The sequence below is a fragment of the Salvelinus alpinus genome, chromosome 29 (genome assembly GCF_045679555.1).
Source record: "Salvelinus alpinus chromosome 29, SLU_Salpinus.1, whole genome shotgun sequence".
Lineage (NCBI taxonomy): Eukaryota > Metazoa > Chordata > Actinopteri > Salmoniformes > Salmonidae > Salvelinus > Salvelinus alpinus.
Window position 1 is genome coordinate 43,097,899 of NC_092114.1, and position 24,218 is coordinate 43,122,116.

The following is a 24,218-nucleotide window of genomic DNA, read 5'->3' on the forward strand; positions in this document are numbered from 1 at the left end:
CCAACATGTTTCAAGCAGACCACCATAGTCCCTGTGCTCAAGAACACTACCAACCTGTAGCACTCACGTCTGTAGCCATGAAGTGGTTTGAAAGGCTGGTCATGGCTCACATCAACACCATTATCCCAGAAACCCTAGACCCACTCCAATTTGCATACCGCCCCAACAGATCCACACTGCCCTTTCACACCTGGACAAAGGGAACATCTATGTGAGAATGCTATTCATTGACTACAGCTCAGTGTTCATCACCATAGTGCCCTTAAAGCTCATCACTAAGCTAAGGACCCTGGGACTAAACACCTCCCTCTGCAACTGGATCCTGGACTTTCTGACGGGCCGCCCCCAGGTGATAAGGGTAGGTAACAACACATCCGCCATGCTGATCCTCAACACGGTGGCCCCTCAGCGGTGCGTGCTCAGTCCATTCCTGTACTCCCATTCCTGCAGAGCCAGGCACGACTCCAACACTATCAGTAGGTTTGCCGATGACACAACAGTTGTAGGCCTGATCACCGACAATGATGAGACAGCATATTGGGAGGAGGTCAGAGACCTGACTGTGTGGTGCCAGGACAACAACCTCTCCCTCAACGTGATCAAGACTAAGGAGATGATTGTGGACTACAGGAAAAGGAGGACCAAGCACACCCCCATTCTCATCGACGGGGCTGTAGTGAAGGTTGAGAGCGTCAAGTTCTTTGGTGTCCACATCACCAACAAACTAACATGGTCCAAGCACACCAATACAGTCGTGAAGAGGGCACGACAAAACCTATTCCCCCTCAGGAGACAGAAAATATTTGGCATGGGTCCTCAGATCCTCAAAACGTTCTACAGCTGCACCATCGAGAGCATCCTGACTGGTTGCATCACTGCCTGGTATGGCAACTGCTCGGCCTCTGACCACAGTACATCACTGGGGCCAAGCTTCCTGCCATCCAGAACTTCTATACCAGGCGTTGTCAGAGGAAGGCCCTAAAAATTGTCAAAGACTCCAGTCACCCTAGCCATAGACTGCGGTACTGGAGCGCCAAGTCTAGGTCCAAGAGGCTTCTAAACAGCTTCTAGCCCAAGCCAGCCATAAGACCACTGAACATCTAATCAAATGGCTACCCAGACTATTGTATTTGCATTGCCCCCTACTCCTCTTTACGCTACTGCTACTCTGTTATTATCTATGCATAAGTCACTTTAATAACTCTACCCACATGTATTACCTCAATTACCTCGACTAACCGGTGCCCCCGCACATTTACTCTGTACCAGTACCCCCTGTATATAGCCTCGCTATTGTTATTTTACTGCTGCTCTTTAATTGTTACTTTTATTTCTTATTTTTTTAGGTATTTTTCTTAAAACTACATTGTTAGTTACAGGCTCGTAAGTAAGCATTTCACTCTAAGGTCAAAACCTATTGTATTCGGCGCATGTGACAAATAAAATGTGATTTGTTTACATAGTTGGATCCTTCATTTTCTTGTTTTTACACTAACGTTACACAATAGAATATTTAAGAACAGTCAGCCCTTGAATGCCACCTAACGTTAATAACTTGCAGAGTTGAAACAAGCTAGCTAGCTAACGTGACCTAGCAGGGATTGAAAGCTAGCTAGTTAACGTTACCCTTTCAAACCTGTCGTCTGGTTAGCCTGCTAGTTTGTAGCCAATGCCAGGAATCAAGATAGTTAGCTTTCCTAGCGCCGAATCTAGCCAATTTGGCTAGCTAACATCGGGAGTATGGGGTAACGTTAGTTGCAGCGTGGTGAGGGTGAAAATCTGCATAACTAACTAATTGTAGCCACATTACTTTTTACAATTTCTAGTTAGCAATTTGACATCAGTAATATTCTGGAGGCAGTGGAAACGCAATTCGAGCAAGCCCAATCCCGATTGACTTCAACGTGCGAGGCTTTAGATACGGCTGTTTTTTCTCTCGAATTCGAAAAGACTTACGCTACATTTTTGGTTTGCGAAAAGCCCATACTTCTTAGACCGGATATAGAATTGCACACAACCGGATGTCCCAACCCGGACACGAGAGAATGGCCAACGAAGAAAGGGGCGGAGAATGCACGTTTACACGCACCACGTCAAATACGTCTAATTTCATTGGAAACATGTCGGCAGATGAGAAAATGACCAAGGTAAAGAAATGTTCGCTTTATTTTCCTAGCTAGCTAATTTACAACGGCTATGTTGATTGCAAATTAGTCAGTTATTCAATACACCGAATATCCATACACGAAATGCGAGTTGTTTTGCTTGCATAGTCTTGTTTCTGGCATTCTGCTAGCATGAAGCCAGCCCCCGTAAACAATTAACGTAGCTAACTAGCTTGCCAGACACCGGTAGAAAAGGGCTCTGGAAGATTTAGAAAAAGGTTCACAATTAAACATTTATAGCAAATATTCCTACATTTTGCAGTACATTTTGTGGAGATTGAGTGTCCAACATTTTCAATGGTCCTGAAATGTTTCAACTTCAGTAGGTATCTAGTTGGCTCGTGCATAACGTTACAATAGGAAAAGTTCCATTTCAATGCGTGCGTGCATTTCAGTGTCACTCACTACAATTTCAACATTACCTCTGGACATAACACTTCCAGCTATTATGGATGTTAAAATCTCTCTTGTTACGGTTGTATTCATTCATTTATTCAGTATATTATTTGTGATGTGATCTGCAGCTTTTGCACAAAAAAATGAATTCCAATGAGTCTTTCTTCATGTGCTGCTCATGTATTTCCCCAATGTTAGGAGTTTTCTGAGAATGATGCATTGGAAACTGTACCTAAAGTGAGACTCTCAAGCCAGTCAGATGAAGGTATGGATGTAAATTTGTCTACTGTAGATTTTCAAATATATACACCTTTTTATTACAACCCAATTGGGTTGTGCTGTGCATGTTGATGCAGAGGCTTTGAATGTTTCCTAGGCGATGCAAGTACTGCCACGGCAGTGGTTACGAAGGAGACCGAGCCGATGGGTGGAATGCTGTCACAGTCGCTGTTCCAGGAGATTCAGGGGGATGGTTCGAAAAACGGGGAGGAGAGCGAACGACTATCAACAACATCCTCTTCTGTGTCCAGCAGAAACCTTGCAGGTATAAGATTGATCTATCTAGTGTCCATGGTTACAAGACTGAAATAACATTAATTTCATGTTTATATCTTATTGTCAGTTCTCTCTTTTCTCTCTCTCTTCCTTAGTTTTCATAATCTGGTTTAACCTATGATTCCTTCGTTTATTCCTCACTCACAGGACATGCAGCGAAGACCCTTCCATCCACATCCTCTTCACTCACTTCCACTTCCTCTCCACCTGGCAGAGCAAAGATGAGTGTTTTTGGTCCTGGAAGTAAAGTTCTCCCGCCCCATCCCTCATCCTCCTCTCCCCATCCCTCATCCTCCTCTCCCCATCCCTCATCCTCGTCTCCCCAGACAGCAAAGATACACCGTGCTCGCAAGACCATGAACAGACCTCCCCCAACACAGGTGAGTCTCCTAAGACGATGGCTGGTAGTAGCACTATATTCTTTAGAATAGCCATTTTATATTGTGATATCAATCAAAAAGGGCATATCTTATGTTTGAGTTAGTATGTTGACAAGAAGAGTATTTTACCACTCAAGGTTTCTATTCCTGTCACATTAAACCACTTCCTGACCATCTGATCCATAGAGTTTTTGCCTTTCAGGTGAGGTGCATTGAGTCTCCAATCGTGCCAGTCAACCCCACAGACCCCACGACCAGCTTCACGACAGACAGTGATACTGGTCAGCGTGAAATATTGCATACATTTAGACTGAGTTAAAGGAAAGATTCACCCATTTTGAATGTTCTATATTATTTATGCGTCTCTGAGCGATGTTCTATCGTTTCCCAGGGTCATTTCATGTCTCTGAGCCATTCTCCATTCAAGCAGGCTGAAATATAGCCGGTACACCACTTTTTTCCCCTCCGGTAATCGATAGAACGTCGCTCAGAGATGCACACACACAATATAAAATTCAAAATGGGTGAATCTTTCCTTTAATGTTTGTGTAAGATTACTTACTGTTTGAATTATGTCACATTAAATGTGTGTCTCTTACTCAGCAGCAGCAAAAAGGAGAAGGTTGGGCCAAGGTTTTGACGGTACACCTGAGAAGGCAGAGAGCGCTACAGGCACAGAGCAGAAGGTAGGGACGGGGAAGGGGTGTGTCAGTGCTTTGTTATTGCTTTGAGATAATAGTTGCTTATAATGGGTCTCATGTTGAGTTATTAAGGAGTGACCCTGACCTAACGTTTAGTTTTTCTTGCTTGAATTTCAGGAAGATCGTGTACTCCGCGAGGCTGCGAGACGGCGTGACAGTTGGCTGGAGGACTTGGAGGAGGATGCAGACGAGGACGAGTTTCTTCTCTATAACCCCTATGCAAGAGACGACACGGACGCAGCCTATTCCGACAGCAAGGTCAGAGGCTAATATCAATGTAACTGACATGCTCACCACAGAATAAATATGATTATTGTGGCCACAACCCATTTGTATATACCCTTTAACAGGCAGCTCAACCAATTTTAAATGAAATTAAACATGAATTTAGTTTGGCATATTTTATCATCTTGATCAATGCCATTTAGTAAAATGGTCATGTAGTTTTCTTTATCAGAATCCCATATTTGTTTAAACACGCATTCAAAGATGGTTGAAAACCAGGAAGTGAACATGAGCAAAACTGAACCTTATTTATCACACTTTTCTGTACTAGTTGTATATAAAATGGAAAATTACAACATTGGAAAATGTTGTTGACATCTAAAACAAAAGTAATTCAAATCATTTTAAAACTTAGTTTTACAATTTTAGGAACTCTTGAAAAATATGCTCTACCAGGTGGTTGAGTTGCCTATTAAAGGAATGCTATGAAGTCAAATGGACAATGGATGAATTTTTTTGTCTGTGCAAATACACAAATGATTTCAAATCCGTATCATTAATCACGGTCTGCCTCTTATCGTCAGTATGTTTCACAATATCATTCAGTACATGTAATTTTACTGATATTCAAAGCATTTGAACTGTAAATGCATTAACATTTACATTTACATTTAAGTCATTTAGCAGACGCTCTTATTAATTTACATTCATTCTAATGATGATATTTTGACACATGTATGATATGTATTAATATTTGATATCAGTCCCCGTTTTAACTGGGCCTATCGTCCATTAAAAGTAAATGAAGTAGACATAATGTAAATTCATGTATCATATTTTTTAGATTATTTTAAAAGTATATGCAAATTCCTATACAAAATTTGTTTACTCTAATTGGGCAACTCAACCGGCTGGTTGAGAAGTTTGTTATGCGTTACCTATCAAAGTTTTTAAGTTAGGCAAAGTTAGTTAGGCATTTATTGGCCTATGCTGAGGCTAAATACACATTTTGCAGAAAATATATTTTTCAGGTATTTTTTGCTTGGCGTACCAGTTAGAGTTAATGCTGAATAGCCACGATTTTAAATAGTTACACGGACACTGTTGCTGCTTTCTTTCCATATGTATACCTTCCATTTTTCCTTTTGCAGTCTGAAGATGGTAGAATAGAGGAAAGGCTACATGAAAGAGAGGCAGAGGAGTCTGGTAACATGACAGATCATGTGAGTAGTTGAACCCTTCCTGTGTTGGTAGTTACAATCATTTACCGGGTAGTTTTAGGCAACATGTGTTGCATTAGATTCCCTTGCTGGAACATAATGTCTATTTGGGCAAAGCAATGTTTCTCTTCAGGTCAACCAAACCCTCTTTGCCCACAGAGCTCTGAGTCGGACCCACAGAGGCAGGGCCAGAGTAACAAAGTGAGCAGCGATTCGCCATGGACTCGCCCAGGGCGGGGAAAAGGGAGAGAGAGAGTCGAAGGAGTAGAGGCAGGAAGAGGCGAGTGACAGGGAGATCTTCATTAGTTTGTATAAATAGTCTTATCACCGGCACTATCATCACCACAGTGCCCTATTGCTGGTCAATTATTATTTTCTGTTGTAACTCCCAGCAGTGTCTGCAGCATCTGCTCTAGGTGGGTCCCGCGAGTACACAGAGGTTGCCTTGGGCTCCCTGGACATCGCGGCTGCAGACAGCCTAACACTCTCACCTCACCACGGTGGGTAGATGGTGTTCACACACAATACACAATCTGCATGTCTTTATCCATGGACTCTCCGGGTCAAATCCTAGCTTGACGTATGCTTCCTGTAACTTTGACACAAATCTCCCATTGATGTCTTGTGAGCCACATGATTTGCGAACATAACTAAAGCCACGATATGGTTCTCAGTGAATAGCACTGATTATCTGCTACAGTGAATAGTACCATATAACACCGATGATGGAATGTCTTATCTGCATGTCTGTGTAGAAGGCAGTGATGGTGGGGAGACAGAGCGTCTGGAGGAGCTGCCTCTGTGCAGCTGCAGGATGGAAGCACCACGCGTAGACGGCGCCAGCAGACGGCCCAACAGACTCTGCATGGCCACAGAGAGCGTCAATGGAGAGGTGTGTGTGTGGCTGTGCACATGTAGCCTACGTGAAGTGTGTTTCACCTAGGATTTTTTTCAGCAGCGGTGGCAAAGTTAGTGTGGGGGGAGCTTGGTATTGAGTGTGGCCAATGGTGCAGTCTCTGACTGAACGTTTTAGAGGCCGCGCTCTTGGCCGCACAGACAAAAATATTACAGTTTAAAACAAATATCCTGCAATTTTGCCATGGGGTGAAGAGAATTTGCGGATTTTTAGGCAAATTTCCTGCACATTTAACCATGGCTTATGCCGTGTTCTTATGCTATCTAAGTGACTCAAACATGATTTTTTCCCCCCCACTTAAATCTATGGGGGCCCCATGCCGTTACTTTTTTGGAATTTCAGATTCTCCCTGTTGGTTTAGTTTTTATTCTGGTGGTTGTAAATTCTCAAAGATGATCTTATAAAAAAATATATAGCTCCATTATCGTCATTATATTTTTTACATCATATTTTTAGGAGTCGCTGCTAAATGAATATAGGCGATTCATCGCATTTAGAATCAACATATGACTCTTCACTACTTACTTTCCCTTTCTATTTTTCCCTCTCCCTCTGTCTTTCGCAGCTGGTGGGCTGTACCAATATCATTCTGAAGGGGGAGACCATGCGCCCGTCCAGTCGGGTTTCCCTCATGGTGCTGTGCGAGAGCCATCGGTCACATATGGTCAAACATCACTGCTGCCCTGGATGTGGATACTTCTGTATCGCGGTAAGGTTTTGTGCCACCCCCACAATCACGCATGATGTCTGAACTGGTTAGGTGAAAGCAAATTCCAAGTAGACATCCTCCATATTCTTTTCAGACTTAGCTTGTGTTTTCAGATCTGTAAAGATGGAGAGGAGAAAGAGAGAGGGCACTGTAGACACTTGAGATGCATTATAAGTTTGTATGTACAGTATATGTTTGACCTGGCCTTAACCCACACACCCCTCCCTATCTGATCTCCCAGGGCACCTTCCTAGAGTGCTGTCCGGACCAGCGCATCGCCCACCGCTTCCACCGGGGCTGTGTGACAGTGCTGGGGGCTGGGAGGGGCAGGGGCATGGGCACGGGCATGCTCTTCTGCCCCCACTGTGGCGAGGATGCCTCGGAGGCCCAAGAGGTCACCATCCCCCCCTCAGCATCTGCGGTCACTGTGGTCACCACCTCAGCCTCCTCCACCACCACACCGTCCCTCCCACCCTCCATTCCCTCGGCCCTCTCCCTGGCGGCCTCCACGGGGGCGCTGAAGAACGGGAAGAGGCCAGAAGGCCCTATCAGGTGAGGATTGAGGCAGAAAGAGGGAAATGAAGATGTGTGATATGACTAAGTGTAGAATGCATTATGATTTTTTCCCCTACACTGCACTCCAATCATTGGGTGCTTTTGTTCCGCTTGTTGCATATTTGTGGATAATTGGTTGATTTGAGTTTGTCTGTGATTCTGTATTATTTGATAACTATTCATGTGGAAATTATGGATATTCGCACTACCCTAATTGTCCCAGCCTTTTTTTTTACTCACTCTTTCTCCTCTCTATCCGTCAGTGCGAGGATGCGTGGGGTGGTAAAGAAGGACCCGGAGCAGCAGCCCCCCCAAGCCGCTGTGGCAGCAGGGCCTGTCAACGCAGCTCCCCCAGGGGAGGGGGGAGTGGACAGTGTGGGACCCTCCCTCTGTCTGCCCAATGGGAAGCCAATCTGTCCCAGTGCACTTCCCCCCGGACCCAGTAGGGCAGCGCTGCAGAAGGCTATTCTCACCCAGGACACTGAGAGGTGAGACAAAATAATGAAATAGACTAATAGTTGTCTGTCGGGTGGCGCAGTGGTCTAGGGAACTGCATCGCAGTGCTAGCTGCGCCACCAGAGTCTCTGGGTTCGCGCCCAGGCTCTGTCGCAGCCGGCCGCAACCGGGAGATCCGTGGGGCGACGCACAATTGGCATAGCGTCGTCCGGGTTAGGGAGGGCTTGGCCGGTAGGGATATCCTTGTCTCAGTATGTAAAAATGTAATAAAATGTATGCACTCTACTGTAAGTCGCTCTGGATAAGAGCGTCTGCTAAATGACTAAAATGTAAATGTCTGTCTTTTAGAATAACATTTTTTAATTGCAAATCAATGATTGATGGGAATTGTTTACAGCTACACTTGAGCCCTGTTTAGATGCTTTGAAAATACATCCATCTTTTCTTCCTTTGTTGAAATAAACATTTTTCTGAACTGACTGAATTGGGGAAATGTATTTAATGGTGTTGGATCAGTTATTAGTCCAGGGAATAGGTGTGGGAGAGATGCATTTTACAGAGTCCTGACAGCCATAACATAGGAGCTGTTCTCACTTGGTGATTTATTGGTTGTGATTGGTCAGGAGGAAGAAGCTGAGGTTCCACCCCCGCCAGCTCTATCCAGCCGCCAAGCAGGGCGAGGTGCAGCGAGTTCTGCTCATGCTCAGTAAGTGTCATAAGGAATCTGTTCGGCAGTTGCCGTACCAGGCGGTGATACAGGGTCGTATGCAAGTGAATGAATGAGATGACATTGACTCCTACTGCTGCTAATAACCCCTCCACTCAACGTCCTCTCTATGTTTGGTTCAGTGGAGGGCATAGACCCAGCCTACCAGGCTGAATCCCAGAACAGACGCTGTGCTCTCCACGTTGCAGCCCAGAGAGGCCTGCTGGAGGTCTGCTACATGCTGGTGCAGGTGCACAATCTTTTCACTTCAATTACAACTGCGTGAAATTCATTAGGCAGTTTTCTGTTGCAAACGTTCTACTACGGTGTGCCCAAATGAATACGACCCTGCTCTTTATCATTATGGTGATAAAAGTGACTCCTTTACATTTTTTCACCCAAATATGGATCAGAGTGTCTCTCATACAGTTCTTATTCACCAGAGTGCTCAAATAAATGTCTCGTCTATTTACAGGCAGGCGCGAAACTTGACGTCCAAGACAAATCCATGAGGACCCCTCTCCTGGAGGCCATCATCAATAACCATGTGGAGGTGACCAGGTACCTGGTCCAGAACGGAGCCTGCGTCTATCACACTGTGAGTGTCTGGTAAACAGCCCCCATACCAAAGCCGACTCGCTAACATTAGTAGTGGCTCTAATAACATGAGCCGTAAAGGATTTAAACCTGAAAGAACTTGATAATCACCTTGAGTCACCTCAGAAGTCAACAGGAGAATCTATTCTAGACTAACTGTAGCTAGGACCTGTAGGCGGTATGTTAATACAATCTTGATTGTGATCAAGTTATCCACTTCTGACCAATATTAACATGAGAATTTCTTTGTCCACCTCTCCTATTGTCTTCCTTCCCCCAAACTATTGTTTTTTTCCATTCTCTTTCCATCTCCCTTTCCTCACTCTTTTCCTCTGTTTTTCCTCTCTTCTCCCCTTCCTCTGCTCTCCAGGAGGAAGATGGCTACACTGGTCTCCACCATGCAGCCAAACTGGGAAGTCTGGACATTGTCACCCTTTTGTTGGAGACAGGACAGGTGGACATCAACGCACAGGTGGGGAAGAGCGAGAGAGGAACACTCTTGGGCTCTAGACAGGGTGGCAACAACCAACAAGTCAGTGTGTGTGTTTTATCAGTCTGTGTCACTCTTTGTCATGTTCATTGACCACATTGTCTGTGTTCTGAGATTCAGACTTCATGCACAGTTGATAATATGATTATCTTTATTTGATATGAAGCTGTAACTTAAAATATATTTCACAATTTTTTATTTTATTTTATTTTTATTTTTTTACATATGCCAACCAGAGTTTATCTAATTTCAAACTGTATGTTGTGTTTGTCTCTGCAGTGTAGTACTCCTTTACTTTGCGTAGCACTAACTTCTTCCTTTTGTAGGTATAGTAATCATTCAATGTACTCAATAACAGATGCTGTATCATGTGTCACTTGGTAGTGTTGGGTACCTGTAGTTCTTAATTAGTCAATAGACTGAGTTAACTATTACCAGCAGACCAAACCTGTATGTTTAATCTATGTACCAGCTCCATGTAACGTACTGAACCATAGCACTTGTGTTTGGCTGTATTGGCTTGAGTACTATTGTATAGTCCAGTCCCCTAACCCTCTGTCAATGTGCTGTATCCCCCTTTCAGGATAGTGGAGGCTGGACTTCTATCATCTGGGCTGCAGAGCATAAGCACATCAACGTCATCAGAGCACTGCTTAACAGGGGGGCTGACGTCACCCTCAAGGACAAGGTTAGTCTTTCTGTCCTGCTATAACAACATATTGGCATACAATGGCCAAACATGATTTTGAAGGAAGGTATGTAGGATTTATAGGCACAAATCCTTGAAACGACAGCATTTGCTTCTTGATACTTGATTTAATGAAGGTGTGGGACATTTTGGTTATGACTCCAATTCTTCTAATAATGTCTTTTTTTTATATCCATTAATTTGTGATTGAAGTCTCTCTGGGATGATAAGAATCTCTCCTCTCTCAATTAGGAGATGAATGTGTGTCTCCACTGGGCATCCTTCGCAGGCTGTGTGGAGATAGCAGAGATGGTGCTGAATGCTGGCTGCCAGCTGTCCTCTGTCAACATGCACGGGGACACTCCCCTACACATTGCTTCCAGGGAGGGCTTCCTCGAGTGTGTCACGTGAGTAGCCCTATGGCCTGTCAATCGCATCCATCGGTCACTCCTATAGTCTATCAGTTTAGTATCTACAGACAAATTCCTTCCATTCCAATCTGAAGCTAGTTGAGCATTTTACACCCCCCTGAGATTAGCCTCCCCATACCCTAATCTGATCCTAGATCTGTGTTTAGGGCAACTTTAGCACCTTTCTTTGTTTTGATTGCTTATCTCCTTCTCTCTCTCTATAGGCTTTTCCTCTCTAGGGGGGCAGACATTGACATCATGAACAGGGAAGGGGACACGCCTCTTTCTCTGGCGCGTTCCGATTCGCCCGTCTGGGTGTCACTCCAGATAAACCGGAAGCTGCGGAGAGGGATAGCCAATCGCATGCTTCGTACAGAGAAGATCATCAGCAGTGACGTAGCCCAGGGGTATGAGAACGTGCCTATCCCCTGTGTGAACGCAGTGGATGATGAGGGATGTCCCTCAGACTACAAGTACGTCTCCGAGAACTGTGAGACTTCAGCCATGAACATCGACCGCAACATCACGCACTTACAGGTACATCCATATGGTAACACCGCAGACTTTTAGATGATCCATACTATGATACTTATTGTCATTGATCAGGCATGCGTTTTCCCTTTCTACAAACCTGTGTCTGTATCTGTCCCTCAGCACTGCAGCTGCACAGATGACTGCTCCTCCAGCAACTGTCTGTGTGGACAGCTCAGTATCCGCTGCTGGTACGACAAGGTTAGTGACACATTATTTATTTTACATCCCACTTTATTTGGATTTTAAAGTATTCAGCCGTTCTAGCTGTAAATGTTGTAGTTTTATATTTGAATAAGGAAACAAAATCTGGAACCTTGGAAAAATCCTAGGTTTTCAGAGCGTGCTTCTTCAAATTGTACATATCGTCTTATTGAACTGTGGATAGTTTGTTGAACATAGATTATTTGTGATGGACTTTCCAAATAAAGTGTAACAAACTGTGTCTGTCCCTTTTTTGTCACCCATGATGAAATTTGGGAGGGGACTGTGGATTTGTCTCCGTCCATCTGTTTGTACGTTAGTCACACACGATATCTCAGACAGCATTGGCCCTATTTTGACAACTTGGGTGAATGATGTGTCTTGCCATAGAGATCCAGAATTTACAAAATTACACTGACTGGCCAGATGGTGGCGCAATAACAATACATTGAAAATGCTAACATGGAAAGGGTCACGCCCTCACCCCTGACTGATCTGCACAAAACTTGATATATGGCATCTATGGACAAAGCAATATTTTCCAGACAAGTACCTAAAACAACATGGCCGCTATTGACCAATAAACATTCACGTGGGTGTGATCTGGCACACAAATGCATATAAATCAGTCAAGGATATTCATATTGTAACAATTTGGTACACATGATGTAAACACTGTCAAGAGTCAATATATGCAAGGACATTCATATCATCCACACGGGGGTGTTACAACAGGCACATGTTTGTTTCTCTTGATCTTTTTTAATCAGAGTGCTGAAATTTGGCACGCATGCTCAGGGATATGAGTCTAGCTAACCCACGTGATACCTCAGACTTCACTGGCCCAATTTTGACAACTTGGGTGGATGATACGTCTGAAAAGATGTCGCATAAAGCTTACTTAATTACAGTACCAGTCAAGTTTGGACACACCTACTCATTCCAAGGTTTTTCTTTATTTTTACTATTTTCTACATTGTAGAATAATAGTGTAGACTTAAACTATGGAATCATGTAGTAACCCAAAAACTTAAACAAATCTAAATATATTTGAGGTTCTTTGAGGTAGCCACCCTTTGCCTTGATGACAGCTTTGCACACACTTGGCATTCTCTCAACCAGCTTCATGAGGTAGTCACCTGGAATGCTTTTCAATTAACAGGTGTGACTGTGTTAAGCTAATTGTGGAATTTCTTTCCTTAATGCGTTTGAGCAAATAAGTTGTGTTGTGACAGGGTAGGGGTGATACACAGAAAATAGCCCTATTTGGTAAAAGACCAAGTCCATATTATGACAAGAATAGCTCAAATAAGCAAAGAGAAATGATAGTCCATTACTTTAAGACATGAAGGTCAGTCAAGATCTTTGAAAGTTTCTTAAAGTGCCTACGCAAAAAACCATCAAGAGTCATGATGAAACTCTTGAGGACCGCCACAGGAAAGGAAGACCAAGGTTACCTCTGCTGCCGGGGATAAGTTCATTTAGAGTTACCAGCCTCAAATTGCATCCCAAATAAATTCTTCAGAGTTCAAATAACAGACACATCTCAACATCAACTGTTCAGTGGAGACTGCGTGAATCTGGCATTCATGTTCCAATTAATGAAAGAAACTACTACTAAGGGACACCAATAAGAAGATAGTTGCTTGGGCCAAGAAACAGGAGCAATTGACATTAGACCGCTGGAAATCTGTCCTTTGGTCTGATGAGTCCAAATTTTAGATTTTTGATTCCAACCACCGTGTCTTTGTAAGACGTAGAGTAGGTGAACGGATGATCTCCGCATGTGTGATTCCCACACTGAAGCATGGAGGAGGAGGTGTGATGGTGGGGTTGCTTTGCTGGTGACACTGTCAGTGATTTATTTAGAATTCAAGGCACACACAACCAGCATGGCTAACACAGCATTCTGCCGCAATACGCCATCCCATCTGGTTTGCGCTTAGTAGGACTATCGTTAGTTTTTCAACAGGACAATGACCCAACACACCTCCAGGCTGTGTAAGGGCAATTTGACCAAGAAGGAGAGTGATAGAGTCATGCATCAGATGACCTGGTCTACACAATCTCCTGACCTCAACCCAATTAAGATGGTTTGGCATGAGTTGGACCGTGGATTGACGGAAAAGCAGCAAACAAGTGCTCAGCATATGTGGGAACTCCTTCAAGACTGTTGGAAGCTGATTGAGAGAATGCCAAGGGTGTGCAAAGCTGTGTTCAAGGCAGGCTAGTTGAAAGAATCTCAAATAAAAAAATAATTTTATTTAACACTGGTTTCTACATGATTCCATATGCGCTATTTCATAGTAAAAATAAAGAAAAACCCTTGAATGAGTAAGTGTCCAAACTTTTGACTGGTACTGTATTCGATAAAATAAAAGATTTTCACTGCATCCGGGATAACGTACACAGATGTTTCGGGTTTACAGCCTCTTCCCCCTAAGAAGAGGTTTACCAGTAAGCCAACTTCATAGACTGCGTTGCATCTGTGACAGAGGAAGAATATGATACACAATTAAATTCTCCTTTCGTGTTTTCACTTGAGAGGTTACCCGGCTTGATAAAGCAAAATAAAATAAAAAAAATTAAAAGCTTGAACAGAATCTAGTTACTTAATAAATCCCATCAAAATGGAATAAAGTTTTCTGTAAACTATATACTTACTTTCAATGATAGCCGTAATGGCATCAAGTCTATTGTCAATAAACATTGGCATAGTATCATCAGACTCCTCTTTATTTCGTACTTCCAGAATCCACCTTTATTCACCTACAAACGATCAAGAAATCTATCAAACATTGGTTAAATCAGATGTGGTCAGAGAGAAAAGAGGCCTTCCTATAAAGGATGCTTCCCATTAGATCATGTCCCTCTTGTAGCACCATAAGGAAACAAAGTCATGTATAGCTTGCACTACTAAAGGAGTTATTTATATGTTAGTGTTCTTGCAATAAGATTTATTTTGGAAAAACTTCCCGTGCCTTGAAAGTACACCTTGGAGAACATAAATCCACTATTAGACGTCTAGATATCACCTCGCCATTTGCGAGATACTTAATTGCGTTGCGTCGTGATCGAAAAAGTTTGTCCACCATGTAGAGGTGATTTATGAAAACATATTACTCCAAAGAGAAGCCATGTGGATATATACACTGCTCAAAAAAATAAAGGGAACACTTAAACAACACAATGTAACTCCAAGTCAATCACACTTCTGTGAAATCAAACTGTCCACTTAGGAAGCAACACTGATTGACAATAAATTTCACATGCTGTTGTGCAAATGGAATAGACAACAGGTGGAAATTATAGGCAATTAGCAAGACACCCACAATAAAGGAGTGGTTCTGCAGGTGGTGACCACAGACCACTTCTCAGTTCCTATGCTTCCTGGCTGATGTTTTGGTCACTTTTGAATGCTGGCGGTGCTTTCACTCTAGTGGTAGCATGAGACGGAGTCTACAACCCACACAAGTGGCTCAGGTAGTGCAGCTCATCCAGGATGGCACATCAATGCGAGCTGTGGCAAGAAGGTTTGCTGTGTCTGTCAGCGTAGTGTCCAGAGCATGGAAGCGCTACCAGGAGACAGGCCAGTACATCAGGAGACGTGGAGGAGGCTGTAGGAGGGCAACAACCCAGCAGCAGGACCGCTATCTCCGCCTTTGTGCAAGGAGGATCACTGCCAGAGCCCTGCAAAATGACCTCCAGCAGGCCACAAATGTGCATGTGTCTGCTCAAACGGTCAGAAACAGACTCCATGAGGGTGGTATGAGGGCCCGACGTCCACAGGTGGGGGTTGTGCTTACAGCCCAACACCGTGCAGGACGTTTGGCCTTTGCCAGAGAACACCAAGATTGGCAAATTCGCCACTGGCGCCCTGTGCTCTTCACAGATGAAAGCAGGTTCACACTGAGCACATGTGACAGACGTGGCAGTCTGGAGACGCCGTGGAGAACGTTCTGCTGCCTGCAACATCCTCCAGCATGACCGGTTTGGCGGTGGGTCAGTCATGGTGTGGGGTGGCATTTCTTTGGGGGGCCGCACAGCCCTCCATGGGCTCGCCAGAGGTAGCCTGACTGCCATTAGGTACCGAGATGAGATCCTCAGACCCCTTGTGAGACCATATGCTGGTGCGGTTGGCCCTGGGTTCCTCCTAATGCAAGACAATGCTAGACCTCATGTGGCTGGAGTGTGTCAGCAGTTCCTGCAAGAGGAAGGCATTGATGCTATGGACTGGCCCGCCCGTTCGCCAGACCTGAATCCAATTGAGCACATCTGGGACATCATGTCTCGCTCCATCCACCAACAGTCTGTTGCACCACAGACTGTCCAGGAGTTGGCGGATGCTTTAGTCCAGGTCTGGGAGGAGATCCCTCAGGAGACCATCCGCCACGTCATCAGGAGCATGCCCAGGCGTTGTAGGGAGGTCATGCAGGCACGTGGAGGCCACACACACTACTGAGCCTCATCAAAGTTGGATCAGCCTGTAGTGTGGTTTTCCACTTTAATTTTGAGTGTGACTCCAAATCCAGAACTCCATGGGTTGATAAATTTGATTTCCATTGATCATTTTTGTGTGATTTTGTTGTCAGCACATTCAACTATGTAAAGAAAAAAGTATTTAATAAGAATATTTCATTCATTCAGATCTAGGATGTGTTATTTTAGTGTTCCCTTTATTTTTTTGAGTAGTGTATAAATAAAATTCTGTATCTCCACACGGTTTAAACGAAGAATTAGATTTCACCTTTATAAGCTACATTTAAACTGTTATGGACAGTGTTCTTGTATATCAGATTTTGCGTATCGTTTATGAGTTGGCCCCACATTTATTAACGGCTGTGCCTGATGTCCTTTGTGGTGGGCTGTCTCATGAATTGATATGATGTATTCAGGGGGCGCGGACACCTGGCGCGGTTGATTCGTGAGTTGTCCGGTTGATTCGTGCCCGCTCCTATACCCTAATAAATCTGTATTTCTTTTACTAATTTGTATACCGGTAGAAAGCCACTTCTCTGATTGGCAGATGAGTGGCAACCCTGATTTAAAGCACCTGCTGCTCATTGGTTGTTCTTTACAAATGCTGTTTTGAATTAAGATAATTGTACCTACACACTGAAGAAGGCTGTAAAGCCGAAACGTCTGTGTACGCTACCCTTGATGCAGAGAAAATAAAAATGAATAATGAAGTAAGCTTTATGCGACATTTGAGCACGAACCCATTACACCTTTTTGTTTGTCTGAATTCGCGGGTTTTACGCACCAGACAAGCTTCTGAGAGGGTGATGGTTCTGTTTTGATGAATGTTGCGTCTGGCGTAAGAGATCCGGTATTTACAAATGTACACTGACTGACCCAAGGGGGGCGCAGCATTATTCGTGGGGGACTATATGTGTTTTCTGTGTTCACCAGGACCACCGGTTGCTCCAGGAGTTCAATAAGATCGAACCGCCTCTCATATTTGAGTGTAACCTGGCATGCTCCTGCTACCGCACCTGCAAGAACAGAGTGGTGCAGGCGGGGATCAAGTAAGAGCTGTGTTACTACACGACTATACATATTGAACTAGAACACTATTGTATATACAGTGCCTTCCCGAAAGTATTCATACCCCATGACTTATTTCACATTGTTTTCACATTGCCTGAATTCGAAGTGGATAAAACCTTTTTTTATTTTTTTATTCTCACCCATCTACACACAATACCCATAATGACAAGGTGAAAACATGTTTTTAGAAAGTTTTGCAAATGTATTACAAATTATATCCAGAAATCTCATTCACATAAGTATTACTACCCCTGAGTCAATACATTGTAGAAGCACATTTGGCTGCGATTACAGCTTTGAGAGTCGCCTTGGGTATGTCTATCAGCGTTACACATCTGGATTTGGGGGTTTTCTCCCAGTGTTCCTTGCAGATTTTCTCAAGCTCTGTTAAGTTAAATGGGGAGTGGTGGTGAAGACCAATATTCAAGTCTTTCCACAGATATAATGGGATTCAAGACTGGGCTTTGGCTGGGCCACTCAAGGACTTTCACATTCTTGTTCTGAAGCCATTCCAGCGTTGCTTGGGGTCATTGTCCTGTTGGAACGTAAATCTTCACCCTAGTCTACGGTCGTTTGCACTCTGAAGCAGGTTCTCATTAAGGATTTGCCTGTATTTGGCTCCATTCATTCCCTCTATCCTTACTAATCTCCCAGTCCCTGCTGCTGAAAAGCATTCCCATAACATAATGCTGCCACCACCGTGCTTCACGGTAGGGATTGTGTTAGACGGGTGATGAGCTGTGCCTGGTTTTCTCCAGACAAAACGCTTTGCATTCGTCTCATCAGACCAGACTTCTTTGCCTTATGATCTCAGTCTTTCGCGTGCCTTTTTGCAAACTCCAGGTGTGCTATCATGTGGCTGTTTTCTCAAGAGTGGCTTCCGTCTGGCCACTCTTCCATAAAGCCTAGATTGGTGAAGTGCTGTAGAGACCGTTGTCCTTCTGGCAGGTTCTCCCATCTCAGCCAAGGAACTCTGTAGTTTTGTCAGAGTGGTCATTGGGTTCTTGGTCACCTCCTTGACCAAGATCCTTGCCCGGTTGCTTAATTTGGTCAGACGGCCAGTTCTAGGCAGAGGCTGGGTTGTTCCATATTTTTTTTAATTTTCCAATGATGGAGACCACTGTGCTCTTGGAAACTGTCAAAACTCTATAACTTAGTTTGTGCTCTGACATCCACGGTCAACTGTGGAACCGTATGTAGACAGATGTGTTTCTTTCTAAATCACGTCCAAACAATTTAATTGGCCACAGGTGGACTCCAAATAGTAGTGAGATCAAGGACGCTCAAAGGAAATTGTATGCACCTATCTCAATTTGGATTGTCATAGCAAAAGGGGAGTGAATACTTACAGTACCAGTCAAATTTGGATACACCTACTCATTCAATGATTTTACTTTTTTCTGCATTGTAGAATAATAGAAGACATCAAAACTATGAACTAACACGCATGTAGTAACCAAAAAAAGTGTTAAATCAAAATCTTTTTGATTTTTGATTCTTCAAAGTAGCCATCCTTTGCCTGGTCATCTGATGCAGTACTCCATCACTCTCCTTCTTGGTCAAATAGCCATTACACAGTCTGGAGGTGTGTTGGGGTCATTGTCCTGTTGAAAAACAAATGATAGTCCCACTAAGCGCAAATCAGATGGGATGGCGTATTGCGGCAGAATGCTGTGTTAGCCATGCTGGTTAAGTGCCTTGTACTCTAAATAAATCACCTACAGTGTCACAGGCAAAGCACCCCCATTCCATCACACCACCTCCTCCATGCTTCAGGGTAGGAACAACACATGCGGAGATCATCCGTTCACCTACTCTGCGTCTCACAAAGACACGGCGGCTGGAACCAAAAATCTAATTTGGACTCATCAAACCAAAGGACAGATTTCCACCGGTCTAATGTCCATTGCTCGTGTGTCTTGGCCCAAGCAAGTCTCTTTCTTATTGGTGTCCTTTGGTAGTGGTTTCTTTTCAGCAATTCGACCATGAAGGCCTGATTTCATGCAGTCTCCTCTGAACAGTTGTTGAGATGTCTGTTACTTGAACTCTGTGAAGCATTTATTTGGGCTGCAATCTGAGGTGCAGTTAACACTAATGAACTTATCCTCTGGAGCAGAGGTAACTCTGGGTCTTTCTTTCCTGTGGTGGTCCTCATGAGAGCCAATTTAATCAAAGCGCTTGATGGTTTTTGCGACTGCACTTGAAGAAATGTTCAAAGTTCTTAATGTTCCGCATTGACTGACCTTCATGTCTTAAAGTAATGATGCTGTCGTTTCTCTTTGGTTATTTGAGCTGTTCTTGCCATAATATGGACTTGGTCTTTTACCAAGTTGGGCTATCGTCTATATACCTCCCCTTACCTTGTCACAACACAACTGATTTGTCCAAATGCATTAAGGAAAGAAATTCCACAAATGTACTTTTAAGAAGGCACCTGTTAATTGAAATGCATTCCAGGTGACTACCTCATGAAGCTGGTTGAGAGAATGCCAAGTGTGTGCAAAGCTGTCAAGGCAAAGGGGGGCTACTTTGAAGAATCTCAAATATAAAATATTTTTATTTGAATAACATTTTTGGTTACATGATAACATGTGTTATGTGTCTTCACTATTATTCTACAATGTAGAAAATGGTACAAATAAAGAGAAACCCTTGAATGAGTAGGTGCGCAATCTTTTGACTGGTACTGTATATAAATTAGATATTTCTGTATTTCATTTTCAATAAATTTGCTAGAATTTCTAAAACCATATTTTCACTGTCATTATGGGCTGTTGTATGTAGATGAGGGAGAAATCAATTTAATCAATTTTGAATTCAGTCTGTAGCACCGCAAAATGTGGAATAAGTCCAGGGGTATGAATACTGAAGACACTGTATCTATGACTGTACCCTCATCTCTTACTCAAACACACACTTTGATTTATCTCATCAGTCTTTATGTTCTTTTCAACGTCTTAAATTGTCCCGTGTGGTTCAGTTGGTAGAGCATGGTGCTTGCAATGCTAGGGTTGTGGGTTTGATTCCCACGGGGTTACGAAAAATGTATGCACACTCTACTGTAAGTCACTCTGGATAAGAGCATCTGTTAAATGACTAAAATACTAATCTTACTCTCTGGTCTGTGTCCTGGTACAATATCACTTGTATACGTTCTCTCTCTCTTAGGGTGCGTCTCCAGTTGTACCGGACAGAGAAGATGGGATGGGGAGTACGGGCTCTACAGGACATTCCCCAAGGCAGCTTCATCTGCGAGTAAGTGTGTGTGCGTTTGGTTATTTTAAAAGAAAATTAGTGTGTATAAAGGCAATTCGTAATCCAATTCCAAACTTGCCTTGAGGCCACAGGAATGCTCCGATAGTGTAAAAAAAACAAGCATACATTTTATTTTCCATACGAAGATAATTTCATGGGCTATATTCCATCGATAGTCAAAGTGATCAGATTAAAATTGTAAACACAAAGTATGGACTAATAACAGCTTTCTTAGTTCCAAGTATTTGCGTAGTGGTAAAAAAAACTGTAAGGTACTGCCATACCTGAGGCAAAGTTGACTCCTAATGCCAAAAACCTAAATAGGTAAAGGGAAGGGGAACATGAAAGGGAAAAAAGGTGTGCCCAGGAAAGGCTCCATAATGCTTTTAAATACCCATGAAAAACCAAAAACATATTCATCAACCATACTCATTAATTCAATATGTTTACTTATATATATATTTTTTTTTTATTCTAAATGGAGCAAAACAATAAATATAGCACAAATAAAGAAAATGGGAATTTGGCTCCAACGGTATGATTGGCTAATTTAATGTTTTGACAGTTTGTCAATTAATTTATTGGCTTGTTGATGAATGTAAGTAACATTTCTCTCCACACAGATATGTTGGAGAACTGATCTCTGATGCAGAGGCAGATGTAAGAGAAGATGACTCCTACCTCTTTGACCTGGACAACAAGGTACCTCATCAGTAAATGATAAAATACATCAAATTTGATTTGTCACATGCGCCAAATACAACCGGTGTAGACTTACCGTCATTTAGACACAGACGTTTTTAAAAACAGACTACACTGATATTCCTATGCACCTTAATACATCTCTCTCTCTCTCTCCTTCCCTCTAAAGGATGGGGAGGTGTACTGCATCGATGCCCGTTACTACGGTAACATCAGCCGCTTCATCAACCACCTGTGCGACCCTAACATCATCCCTGTGCGTGTATTCATGCTACACCAGGACCTGCGCTTCCCCCGCATCGCTTTCTTCAGTTCCAGAGACATTCTCACGGGACAGGAGCTAGGGTGAGAGGCTGCACCGCAGACACACTGTGGATCTGAGCGCCAAACACAAAATGGAAGCCCAGTGAAGTGACTTTGATACTGCCTTAGGAAAGTTTAAACATGATTTGGCACTACTTTTTCAGTAACAGTAGCATCTATTCCATGTATCACTTCTCTTGCACCAGAAATAAAATGGCCTGAGAGTATATTGTTTATTCCACTAGGATTATGATATTAAAATACACTGTAATTCCAGGCTGAGAATTGTATCAATGTTCTTTCTGTGTACACAGGTTTGATTATGGAGACCGCTTCTGGGACATAAAGAGTAAATACTTCACCTGCCAGTGTGGATCAGAGAAATGCAAACACTCAGCGGAGGCCATTGCCTTAGAGCAGAGCAGGCTCGCTCGACTGGAGGCCTGCCCAGAATCGGAGACTGACCCTGGGCTTGCCATGTTAGGAAACTCCTAGGCTTCCCTGGGGCCTGTTGCGTGTATTTTCTTACACTGTTACTGTTCATTTTGTATGAATTTGTGCATTTAATTGTTTCAGTGTGGTAGACAAATCTTAACTTCTTCGATGTATGGGGTATAAGTGACTGGAAAAAAGGTGTCTTCTGTGTAAGACCCTTTCATACAGTACAGTATTGCCATGAGAGATCAAGTTATGCTCACCACTTACTGTGCCAAATACATACTGAATAATCAATTTCACAGTACTCTACCATGATAGTCAGTCTACTGCTGTGAAGCAACTGAAGTTACCAACAGCTGACTTGTGTAGTAATGAAGTTATGCATATGTCTGTTTTGTTTTTTTAAAAACAAAGTCCCTTTTTTGTTTTATGTTCTGACATTTAATAAATGTGATTACAAATCGACCTAAGGATCTACATTTGTTTCAGCAGTGTTGCATTTCATACAACTCGCTGAATATCATGCAGCCGAGACAATCCAGAGAATTGGTTGTTCAAATTTCTACATAGTTTGCAGTTGAGATAATGTAACATTCCATCTGTATCTTAATCTTTTTAGTTTGAACCTTTGCTCTGAACAGCACCTTAATCTGGTCTTGGACAATGTTTTTGGGACGTGTTGAAAAGGTGCCACTATCTGCGAGTCAACTCAACCACGCTTTCCTTCCTCTGCCCCAATTCATGGTTATTGCAAAGTCTTCTACAGCTCATGATGAGAAAGGGATTATGAACTCTTTGCTTTTATAACTTCTACAATAATACTGACAGCAAAGTCCATCTGACATGCTTGTTCATGTTAATCACTGAAGATCATGGGGAGATAGAATGAAACCTTTCCAAAGCAATAGGGGCTTTTAGTGTGACGTGTAGTAAGTCACTCCCTCAAACATCCTAAATACACTGAACCAAATTCTAAACACATGTGTTTGGTCCCATTTTTCATGAGCTGAAATAAAAGATGCCAGAAATGTTCCATATGACAAAAGCTTATTTTTCTCACATGTTTACATCCCTATTAGTGAGCATTGCCAAGATAATCCATCCACCTGACAGGTGTGGGATATCAAGAAGCTGATTAAACAGCATGATCATTACACAGGTGCACTTTGTGCTGGGGACAAAAGGCCACTAAACTGTGCAGTTTTGTCACAACACAATGCCACAGATGTCTCAAGTTTTGAAGAGTGTGCAATTGGCATGCTGACTAGGAATGTCCACCAGAGCTGTTGCCTGAGAATTTAATGTTAGTTTCTCTACCATAAGCCGCCTCAAGTCATTTTAGAGAATTTGGCTGTACGTTCAATCGGCCTCACAACCGCAGACCATGTGTAACCACACCAACCCAGGACCTCCACATCCGGCTTCTTCACCTGCGGGATCGTCTGAGACCACTCACCCGGACAGCTGATGAAACTGGGTTTGCACAACCAAATCATTTCTGCACAAACTGTCAGAAACCGTTTCAGGGAGGCTCATCTGTGTGCTCATCGTACTCACCAGAGTCTGACCTGACTGCAGTTCGGCGGTGTAACCGACTTCACTGGGCAAATGCTTACCTTCGATGGCCGCTGGAGAAGTGTGCTCTTTACGGATGAATCCCGGTTTCAACTGTACTGGGCAGATGATAGACAGCGTGTATGGTGTCGTGTGGGCGAGTAGTGTGAATAGAGTGCCCCATTGCTGGCAGTGGTATGGGAAGACATAAGCTACGGACAACAAACACAATTGCATTTTATCAATGGCAATTTGAATGCACAGATATACCGTGATGAGATCCTGAGGTCCATTGTTGTGCCATTCATCCACCACCATCACCTCATGTTTCAGCATGATAATTCATGTAGCAAGGATCTTTTGTACACAAGTCCTGGAAGCTGAAAATGTCCCAGTTCTTCCATGGCCTGCATATTCACCAGACATGTCACCTATTGAGCATGTTTAGGATGCTCTGGAATGACATGTACTACAGTGTGTTCCAGTTCCTGCCAATATCCAGCAACTTCACA

The 24,218-nt window shown here is 43.2% G+C and overlaps 1 protein-coding gene across 3 annotated transcripts; it reads left to right on the forward strand.

Annotated features, from left to right (window-relative positions):
* Window positions 1-2,036: 2,036 nt before the first annotated feature.
* Window positions 2,037-22,617, forward strand: LOC139558767 (histone-lysine N-methyltransferase EHMT2-like). 3 transcript variants are annotated; one of them, XM_071374187.1, is made up of 27 exons: window positions 2,037-2,147; window positions 2,760-2,826; window positions 2,938-3,105; window positions 3,264-3,496; window positions 3,699-3,777; window positions 4,100-4,182; window positions 4,315-4,455; window positions 5,574-5,645; window positions 5,802-5,922; window positions 6,038-6,142; window positions 6,398-6,534; window positions 7,124-7,267; window positions 7,509-7,819; window positions 8,086-8,310; window positions 8,902-8,984; window positions 9,128-9,234; window positions 9,460-9,582; window positions 9,952-10,113; window positions 10,655-10,759; window positions 11,012-11,166; window positions 11,394-11,706; window positions 11,824-11,901; window positions 17,317-17,432; window positions 20,623-20,709; window positions 21,333-21,411; window positions 21,581-21,756; window positions 22,029-22,617. In XM_071374187.1, the coding sequence occupies exons 1-27, from the start codon at window positions 2,046-2,048 to the stop codon at window positions 22,207-22,209; spliced, it is 3,753 nt and encodes a 1,250-aa protein (XP_071230288.1). In that variant the 5' UTR covers window positions 2,037-2,045; the 3' UTR covers window positions 22,210-22,617. The 3 variants fall into 3 exon arrangements, with proteins under 3 accessions (XP_071230288.1, XP_071230290.1, XP_071230289.1); XM_071374189.1 differs by having other exon boundaries at window positions 2,038-2,147; window positions 9,952-10,053; XM_071374188.1 differs by having other exon boundaries at window positions 2,038-2,147; window positions 4,103-4,182.
* The last annotated feature ends 1,601 nt before the right edge of the window (window positions 22,618-24,218 follow it).